At 35.1% G+C, this 10607-nt stretch overlaps 1 protein-coding gene across 1 annotated transcript; it reads left to right on the top strand.

The window, feature by feature from the left end:
* On the top strand, positions 211-9793 carry LOC18596154 (protein ROOT HAIR DEFECTIVE 3). Its single transcript, XM_007024453.2, has 23 exons — positions 211-376; positions 1027-1176; positions 1587-1653; positions 1732-1834; positions 2730-2800; positions 2909-2972; positions 3054-3119; positions 3299-3346; positions 3432-3494; positions 3597-3653; positions 4027-4185; positions 4272-4340; positions 4461-4552; positions 5098-5176; positions 5263-5428; positions 5739-5863; positions 6672-6934; positions 7024-7120; positions 7204-7368; positions 7730-7834; positions 8241-8335; positions 8436-8532; positions 9131-9793. Exons 1-23 carry the CDS (start codon positions 373-375, stop codon positions 9365-9367), a joined length of 2442 nt encoding a protein of 813 aa, XP_007024515.2. The 5' UTR covers positions 211-372; the 3' UTR covers positions 9368-9793.

The raw sequence follows: 10607 nt of genomic DNA, 5'->3' as shown, positions 1-10607 counted from the left end.
TTATGCGTGGCGAAACATGATTGGCCAGTGTACAAAAACCGGAGGAAAAGTTACCGGGTGAAAAAAGTTCAGAAGTTCAGAACCCCTTCCCAATTCTTAATTATTTCTAAAAAAAAAAAAGGAAATTAGTTTGACGGTATAATTAGCCAAAAAAAAAGGTTAATAGGATTAATATGCTTTGCGCTCTTTCATTACAGGACCAGTCAAGCCCACTTTTAAAGAACAAAAATATAAAAGGGAAAAGGAGCTTCAAAATGCCCCTTTGAGGTCGATCAAATCTCTCTTTCTCTCTCTCTCTCTCTCTCTCTTTTTCTGTCTTTCATTGAAATCGATCTCCTCATATTTTGAGCCATCAATTTCAAAGAAGATTCAATGGGTACACTCTCTCATCTTAATCTCTTCGTTTTTTTTCTTTTATTTTTTGCATTATTATTGTCCCTCTATTTATAGCTCTTTTCATTGATCCGTTTCTTCCTTTTTATTAATTAATTAATTGTGCGGTTTCTTGTTTAATTTTGTAATAGAATGGGAAGGAGAACGTTAAAGCTTGCAACGTCGCCTTAAGGACTTTTTTCTTATTAATAAAATGAGTGATGCGATTTGTTTTATATGAAAATTTGGATTTTAATTTGGTTTTAGGTTTTTAAGTGGCCTGAGCTTTTTTAAGTAGTGTAAATCTGAAAGTTGTTCGTGATGTTTGGATCGGGACCGTTGATGAATTTATGTTTATTGCATGCTTGGTTGCCGAGAAAACAAAGGAAAATGAAAGAAATGGGATATTGAATTATGAGCTCTATAACTATTTAATACGCTAAATTTCTCCATCAAAACCAATAAATATATTTGTTTTATGAGGTATTCTTAAATATCTTTTTCCTTGATCAATTGATATGGGGAATTTAATTTTAAATTAACAGGGAAATTTTTAGTTTGTTTTAAAAAAAAAAAGTAATAGGGCTGTTTAGTATTGTTTATTGTGTAAACTTTGTCTGTTGACTGACACATGGTGGACTTTTTGTTTCTCAGCAAAGAGTGAGGAATGCTGTTCTACTCAACTTATTGATGGAGATGGTATATTCAATGATACTGGAATTGACCAATTTATCAAGGAAGTAAAACTTGGAGAATGCGGGCTATCATATGCCGTGGTTTCTATCATGGGACCACAAAGCAGCGGTATGCTATGATATCTTAGTGACATCTTGCTTTATAATTATGCTTTCCTTGTTCCTGAGGTGTCTATTCATACTAAACTACTTCATTTATATATTGTGCATTTTGTTTAATCATATTGAATTATAAATATGTGGGATACGAGTGAGAGTTGATCAGTTGGAAGTTCATTCACCTCAATTTTGGGCAAAATCATATTTTCATATCTATCTTTGATATGAACTTGTTCATGCGTGATATTGTTGGATTACATCTGTAATTAGTTTTATATCTATCTTTTTTGTATCAATGTTCTGATTCTAATAAAAGCCATGAATGATTTTATTTATTTGGTGTTTTATCATTTTATGGTAGCTATGTGAGTTCTGGTCATTCCATTTGAAGTTTCACTTTGTTTTCCATGATCTTGACAGGTAAAAGCACACTCTTAAATAATTTGTTTGGTACCAATTTCAGGGAAATGGATGCATTTAAAGGAAGGTAAGTTATGTTGCTTTAATAACACATTGCTTTTGTTTCAATTGGCTCAAACAACTGATGGGATGTGCCTCTTGTCAGGTCGCAAACCACTAAAGGTATTTGGCTGGCAAACTGTGCTGGTATAGAGCCTTGCACTCTAGTAATGGATTTGGAGGGTACCGATGGAAGAGAACGTGGGGAGGTGCTGTTGCTAGCTTGCATTCTATCATTAACATATATTGTGCAAACATTGATACTACATGGTTTTATATACCAATAAGTACTTTTGCTTGCTCTTTTATTTGCCTCTCTTTGCCTTTATTACTTAAAAATCTTTTTTGCCTGTTTTGCAAAACATAGGATTCATGATATCCCTCTTCCCCTGCCCCCAATGGAAAAGAAATAAAAAGAAGATTTATGGATACACATTTGGATTAATCAAGTAGGTATTTCCCTAGGACCTTGCTTTGGTGGCAATTTGTCTACTAGGTCCTCTAAATAATTCTTGGATATTCAATGACTTGGTGACCTAATTTGCTATTGGATATATATATTGCTAATGATTTGGTAGCTGTAGTAATGGTTGTAATATTCAATGAATTTTAGCTGAGAGTAAGATTCAAATTAAAGGCCAGTCATTAGGTTTTTTTTTTTTTCTTTTGCTCAAGATTTTAATTCTGAATTACCTTTTTTTTCTGTAATAAAATTCCACCATAGTTGATATTTATATAATAACATGATTTTCAAGGAAATGGATTAGTAGATTGTTCATGAAATTGAAGAAATGAAATTGATCATGTCGAAGAAGAAAATTTGGTATTTTACCTTAGATTTTTAAGTTAAAAGAAGCCTTAGTATATTTTGAATGCCTTAATAGTGGTCTTGCTGCACTAATAATGTGAGAGCTATAGTGATGGATCAAGCTGAATCAAATCAATAGTTGGTTCAGATTATAAAAGTTGAATATGAAGTGTATATCTATGTGTATTTTTGCTTGTTGAGTTCTATTGGATTTTCCTTTGTTTTATGAAAGATGGAGAGGAAGAGAGATTCTTGCTTATTTACATATTATTTATTTATTGTTTGCCTTATTCCAGGATGACACAGCATTTGAAAAACAAAGTGCACTTTTTGCATTGGCGGTTTCAGATATAGTACTCATAAACATGTAAGGTTTGGCACCCAAATGGTGCTTGATATAGTTTTGGACATTCCTTTTAAGTTAAGTGGTATCATTAGTATGTGTAAGTAATATTCTTGAGCAACTTTCAATTAGGTGGTGCCATGATATTGGTCGTGAGCAAGCTGCAAATAAGCCTCTTCTGAAGACTGTGTTCCAGGTATTCATGATCTCCCTGCCCTTCCTAAGCATTGCCTGAATTTCTATTGGTTTTGTTATTAAATTGGTTGTATTATTGCAGGTCATGATGCGATTGTTTAGTCCCCGCAAAACGACTTTGATGTTTGTCATACGTGATAAAACAAGGGTGGGTACCTTTCTTCTATTATGGAACATGTTGTGCTTGGAGAGCTTTTTTTTATTTCACTACATTCCTTAACTTATTATTATTGTTATTGTTGTTGTTGTTGTTATTATTGAGTCTAACTGAAGGATTTTCTAATTTCAATTGAGTTTAAGGTGACTTGAAATATTCCTTGTTTGCAGACACCACTGGAAAATTTAGAGCCTGTTCTAAGAGAAGATATTCAGAAGGTACAGATATGTGGTGCCTATGCTTCTTTACTTTTCCGATTAACTTCAGTAATGTTTCTTCTGACCCATTTTTCTTGAACTGCAGATATGGGACTCAGTACCTAAGCCACAAGCGCATAAGGAAACTCCATTAAGTGAATTTTTCAATGTATGACGTTGGGGTTTTATGCAACATAAGTTTAATGTCTCTCTATACTTTTGCCTTGAGTTTTGCTTTTGAAAATTTAATGCTATTGCTGATAATGGCCAGGTTGAGGTTGTTGCACTTTCTAGTTATGAAGAAAAGGAAGAGCAATTTAAAGAGCAGGTACCCTATCTGTGTTTATGTCATATCATAAGGACATTCAGTATACATAGCATGCAAATGAAAGTTTCACACTATTAGCTCTTTGGAAAATTGTTTACATGATAGGAAGTTGGATAATCTACTTGTAAATTTGTGATGTCCCCATATTGATTGTTTGATGACTTCCTCATTTTTCTCATTCAAGTAGTTGCTTTTCTTTTTTTTTCCAGTTGTCCTGGTTGTGCTGTGTAGTTTACTTTTTCTTGAGATGGCTTTAATAAAGGATCTTTTTCACCGTTTATACTTTTCCTGTATGTTGGATAATGATGTTGAAGTTTTTGACTTAATGACATGTAAATAGGCAGTTTGTCTGATTCTATTATTATTGCTGAAGGTTGCTAATTTGAGACAACGATTCTTCCACTCTATTGCACCGGGTGGGCTTGCTGGAGATCGGAGGGGAGCGGTACCTGCTTCAGGGTTTTCTTTTAGTGCACAACAGATCTGGAAAGTCATTAAGGAGAATAAGGACCTTGACCTTCCAGCCCATAAGGTAACCTTTTGGACATTATTTTGACTTTAACTTGGATGAAATCTGTAAATCTTGTTAAAGTTTCTATTATACATGTTTGCCTGTAGGTCATGGTGGCTACAGTACGCTGTGAAGAAATAGCCAACGAAAAGTATGTTAGTTTCATGGCAAATGAGGTACTTGCACGTGCAAATATGTGTTATTCGTAAACATATTTTCATCCATAGATGCACGTATTTTTTGGGAGCTGGCTATTTTTCTTGAAACTGAAACTAACCTATTATTTCATATGACAGAATTGGTGTCTGTTAGAAGAAGCTGTACAGTCTGGTCCAATTGCTGGCTTTGGGAAGAAGTTGAATTCAATTCTCTACACTTTTCTATCAGAGTAAGACTACTTTACTGAAATTAAGATAATTGTTTCAGATAATCGTTTCAGTGTCTTAAGTTACAAATATGACTTGTTTATGGCTAGTATCTTGTATAAGCAATGACCATTTGAGCATTAAAGAATATGGATTTGATTCATTTTATCAAAGTGACTGGACAGAGATAATTGTTTCAGTGTCAAAATTACAAATATGACTTGTTTATGGCTAGTATCTTATATAAGTAATGACCATTTGAGCATTAAAGAATATAGGTTTGATTCATTTTATCAAAGTGATTGGACACAACTCTGGTACTACAGGATGATTAGGAATCTGGTGACAACTCATTGGTAACCCGATAACTTGTGCGTCATGATGGTGATAATGGTATATTGCTTGATTAAATGGGTGGATGAAAATATATCTTGAGGCATACCTTGGCCAAATAAGAGCCATTCTAAGGATAAACTTTAAAATTGTTGCTTTTTTCTGTACTTATTTTCCATGGTTTATTACCATATCAGTGACATCAAGTTCTTTGTTTCTTTTATTCTGATTTTAGGTATGAGGCAGAAGCCACATATTTTGATGAAGGTGTCAGATCTGCAAAGCGGAAGCAGCTTGAAGAAAAACTGCTCCAAGTATTAGCACTCTACTGTATTCTTGACCAATTTTTGTTGGTTTTGTAGGATTTCTCAACTCATTTGCCTTTGGTCTTCTGATTTAGCTTGTCCAACCAGCATACCAATCCATGCTAGGACATTTGAGGTCTGGAACTCTTGAAAAATTCAAGGAAGCATTTGAGAAGGCTTTGAATGGAGGGGAGGGGTTTTCTATGGCTGCTCGCAACTGCACTGAATCCTATATGGCTTTGTTTGATGAAGGATGTGCAGGTATTGTTGAACTTCATGACTCCTTTTAGCTATAAACTGACAGAGAAACAAAAGCTACAAAACACAAGTTCAAGAGCCATATGGGAAATAGTTCATTAAAAAGGTTTGTTGGGCAATAAATAATTCCTTTAAGAAAAAGTGCTTTGCTAAACCATTACTCAGAATTAGAACTTCAAATGATGAGACTTGGTTATATTGGTTGCATTTAATAGGTTTGGTACCATAGTTGTGAGTCAGTGAGGGTTTTTTTTCTTTTTTTGCTTGATAAGGCAGACTTGAGTACATATAGAGTTTGACATCAATTTTGCAGATGCTGTTGTTGAATTAGCAAACTGGGATTCCTCTAAAGTGAGAGATAAGCTACATCGTGATATTGATGCACATGTTGCTTCTGTCCGAGCTGCCAAGCTTTCAGAGCTTACTTCATCATACGAGGTATGACAACTTGACTCTGTCCTTTGTAACCATTTACTTTATTTGAGTGACTATCCTCATGATTATTGACAATTTTACTATTTCCAAATCACTTGCATTTTAGAAATCCTCACCAATGAAGCAATATTATGACAAGTTGGGGATAGAGTAATCTGACAAAATTTTTAAGTGGGATTTGTGTATCATTTTAAGTTGTGGGTTGCAAGGAGCAAGGTGAACTGAAGTTGATACTATGGTGTTATGATGTTTGTTTTCACTGTCTTGCTAGTTGTTGAAAATTTCAAGTTGTTGCATACAGTGTGCAGTACTTTAAAAGTAATTTTAGCCCAATTAACTAAGATGCCATATTAACAGTTGGTTTGTTAATACTTCACTGTGTTGCTAGTTGTAGAAATTTTGACATTGATACAATGTGCTTTACTTTAGAAATACTTGAAGCCCAATTAAATAAGATGTCACATTAAACAATTGGGTTATTAAACCTTTACTATATGGGCATCCAATCTACTATCTAGGTCTGAATAAGAAAGGCCTGGAATTTTCTAGTTGAATTCTTTTGAGGAGCATGGATTTGAACCCTTAGGTGTTTTTTTTTTTTTTTTCTGAGGATATGCTATGTAGGATAAACAATGAATTACTTCATATCAATGTTGGCATGTGATGTTATTACTGTTATCTTGTGCGTTGGATTTCTGTGTTGTATGTAGTTGAGGACTTCCATAATGTTGACTTATCCACAGCACATGTTTATAACTGGAATTTGAAATCATCATTTGGAATCATACTGTTAATTATGATGCATTTGCAGGCAAAGCTGAATGAGGCATTATCAGGACCCGTTGAAGCACTTTTAGATGGAGCAAGTAATGAGACCTGGCCAGCAATAAGGAAACTTCTCCAGCGTGAAACTGAATCAGCTATCTCTGGACTGTCCGGTGCCCTCTCTGGTTTTGACATGGATGAACAAACCAAGGACAAGATGCTAACAAGTTTAGAAGATTATGCAAGAGGTGTGGTTGAAGCAAAAGCAAGAGAAGAAGCTGGAAGGGTACTGATCCGTATGAAGGACAGGTAATAACACATTTTGACATTTGAGTTAAAAGTTTTTGATTTGCTTGATGTCATACATTATCATAATTGACTGCAAATTTGCATTACAGGTTTTCAACATTGTTTAGTCATGATTCTGATTCAATGCCACGGGTTTGGACGGGGAAGGAAGATATTCGAGCCATCACTAAAACTGCTCGCTCTGCAGTATGTTTATGTATTATCATTTGTTGGATCTTAAGAATTATGCTACGTATTCTCTGCTAAATTTGTTTATTATCCTTTGCCAGTCCTTGAAATTGCTATCTGTTATGGCTGCAATTCGGTTGGATGATAATGCTGATAATATTGAGAATACATTATCTTCTGCGTTGGTGGACACCAAAAATAATGCTGCTGTTACTGATAGGAGCATTACAGCATTTGATCCACTAGCCTCAAGCACTTGGGAGCAGGTGAAGTCTTGTTCTTGCTGAGGATCTTTATGAGATTTAGTTGGTCTATACAAACTGCTTGATTATTGCATACTCTACTTGTATGTTTTATTGACTTGTCTATGCCTCACTTGGATTAAATATGGAAAATCACAATTACCTGGATTTGTCTGACAATAAATGTTGCAAAAATATTCCTGTACAAATTTGTGTGGCATTCGCCAACTACATGTGCAGAAGTGAAGCAACCCTAGGGTCTTGATACATTTTATGACAAATGCCTCTCTCTTTCTCTCTTACATTGTACCTACATTGTTGGACAGTGTCTTTTCCTCAATGGATCATGCATAATTATTTTTATGTCTGATTTTGTTTGGTACAGGTTCCACCTGCCAAGACTTTGATCACACCTGTCCAGTGCAAGTCTTTGTGGCGGCAATTCAGGGCAGAGACAGAGTACAGTGTCACTCAGGCCATTTCTGCTCAGGCATGATTTTAAAAATTCTAATAATCTTGAAGATTTCGTTTTCTTCCCTTCCCTATCCAATATTGATATGAATTCTCATGGCATTATGTTAACTAAAATATAAGAAATCTCATTAAATTCTAATGCTGCATTAATAATAGCCAGAGTGTCTTAAGAAGTGTGAGGAAAATAATTCTATTGCAATTACCTTAGCTGACTTTAGTTGATTGTATTATCTATTGCTCCTTAATTTAAAAGTGGCTCCAGAAACTCCGTTGAGTTACCCTAATTTTGCACATGTATTGCCCTTTGGTAGCAAATACATTATTCCTGTCAAGTATTTTGGTTTAGGTAGACATTTTATTGTCAATGCGTCTCTTTTTTTTCTGAGTTTTCTGGTGCCTGATTAGTTTTCTTCTACTTCCAGGAAGCCAACAAGCGTAACAACAACTGGTTGCCACCTCCATGGGCAATTGTTGCATTGATTGTCTTGGGATTTAATGAATTTATGACTCTTCTAAGGTGCATGTTGCACTTGTAGCTGTGAATTGATTTTGCTCAGTATTCAATGATATTATCCTTGTCTGCCGCTGGTGCTTACTTCTAGATATCTTCATTGCAGAAATCCTTTATATCTGGGTGTCATCTTTGTGGGTTTTCTAATTATGAAGGCCCTATGGGTGCAGCTTGACATTTCGGGTGAATTCCGCAATGGCGCTGTGAGTGTTCAACTAAACTTTTGTCTGTCCCCTGTTTAGTTGTGAGCATGCTTAGAATATTTGATTAGCCAATGGCTCAAGAATTCATGTTTAACTTCTTTATCTCCTTTTTTTTTTCTTCCATGCACTGCTCTGTGGTTGTGTTTTACACTACAATGCATCGAAACAATTTACTTTAACATTTAAACTTTTGGGTGTTGTAAATTGACATCGCAAAATAGATTGCTGGAGAAGATTTGCTTCACTTTAAAATTTAAACATGGTTGTTGGATACTTTTTATTTTACTATTTTTTATGTCATTGATCTCCACTTTGCAGCTCATAAAAATTATAATTGATGTATCCATCATGGGAAATTAATTCTTAGAGTGTGTTCAATTGCTGTCTGGATGGAACTTCAAAATGCAATTTTCAGTATCATGCATGGCATTCCATAGTTTACTGACCAAGCACGATTATTTAGTAAACTTCTTGAACTTAATGACGCCATTGAGAACTATTAAGTACCTTAGCCTTTAATCCTTCAGATTATTTTTATTTTCATTCTGATTAGTCTGTTTCGATTGAAAGACTTATTTATGACTTTTTATGCTTGCAGCTTCCCGGGCTTCTCTCCTTATCTACCAAGTTCCTTCCCACTGTTATGAACCTTCTCAGAAAGTTAGCAGAGGAGGGGCAAATACCTGCAAATAACAATCCTCAGAGAAACCCAGCTGTAGCATCTAAGGGCTTCCAAAACGGAAGCACCAGCAGTGATTTGTCATCGAGTGCTTCATCTGAAGTAACTTCATCAGGGAATGGGACCGAGTACTCCAGCCCCACAAAAGAAGACTGAGGAACTCATTAGAATAGAATACGTTCATTGTGTTTTGGAGATGCCTGTGTTGTGCTCGCTTTCACGATGGGGTGATTTTTATGTTTTATTATGGTCCATGAAAAATATATAACTCTTCCAAGAAAGTGAGAGTTACGTATCTGGAAAAGGCATTTATTTTTGTGCAAGTGCCGCATACAAAGGGGCCACGCTTGCTTGCGATAGAGGCCCATTAAATAGGTTTTTTTCTTTTTGCCCTTTATTCTTCACGCTAGGCTTTAATCTTATATTTATTGTTTGTTGGCTAAGCTGTAAGGCCTTTTTTTTTTATTATTTTAAATTATACTTCGATGGCTTTTGGTTATGCTTGTTTTCACCCAATTTTGTCTTATGAGTATTTGTAATGTCATTTTCGTTTGTATGCAACTGAAAAAATTGTTCACGGCCTCTTTCAGCTGTCGTACATTTATTCCTTACCTTCATTGATGGTTGTGGCCCGTGGGTGGGTAATGAGTTTTCTCACACACTTTCCTCCGCCAAGCAAAGTGCTCTGAGCTTTGAGGAGTAGAGGCAAGGCAATGCCTATTTGCTAAAATCATTAATGATCTTCGACTTTTTCCACCCCTTGTCCCTCAAGAAATCAAAAAAAGATAAAAACACTTGTTTGGTTACTTTCAGCAGCTGACCTGTTTTTTATGGGTTTCCTTCTTTTCTTGTGAATGCCAATGGTACGGACCTTAAAAGCGTTGGCAGAAATCAACATGATGTGTATTTTCGTTGCATCAAAGCTGTCAGTGCGGGGGCCGTTTGAGACCCGAGAATAGAGCGGTTTCATGCTTGAGAGCAATAAATTGATATTAGGCTTTGATTCTATCTATATATTGATCAATTTCTGATCAAAGAGAGTTAGCTGGGTGTTTCATTATCTACACCAATCGCATTAGCTATGGATACCAATAAAGAAGATTAATCTTAATTGCATCTAAACCAATTTGGTCCAGCTTCGACTATTGTATCTCCACTCTTGAAAACTAAATTTGGATGAAACGGTGGCCTTGATCAACAGCTACAAATTAGCCTTTTTGAGGCTGAAGTTGAAGTTCCAAGTAAAGTCGCAATGTCAAGTTAATAAACATTTTTAAAATAATACTAAAAATCATATTTTAATACTTTTAAAACTAATTTATTACTACCACTCTAGCTTTCCCAAGATTTTTTTTACCGAAAATAAAATTTTACAATCTAAGTATTCGAGAGAAAC

This window comes from Theobroma cacao, chromosome 6, assembly GCF_000208745.1.
Source record: "Theobroma cacao cultivar B97-61/B2 chromosome 6, Criollo_cocoa_genome_V2, whole genome shotgun sequence".
Classification (NCBI taxonomy): Eukaryota; Viridiplantae; Streptophyta; class Magnoliopsida; order Malvales; family Malvaceae; genus Theobroma; species Theobroma cacao.
This window is presented reverse-complemented; position numbering and strand designations above follow the sequence as displayed.

Bases quoted from the DNA above. Each gene is read 5' to 3' on its own strand.
- LOC18596154 (XM_007024453.2), top strand. The intron at 1,177-1,586 runs GTATGCTATGAT...TGATCTTGACAG, and splicing joins CATGGGACCACAAAGCAGCG to GTAAAAGCACACTCTTAAAT. The intron at 4,553-5,097 runs GTAAGACTACTT...TTCTGATTTTAG, and splicing joins CTCTACACTTTTCTATCAGA to GTATGAGGCAGAAGCCACAT.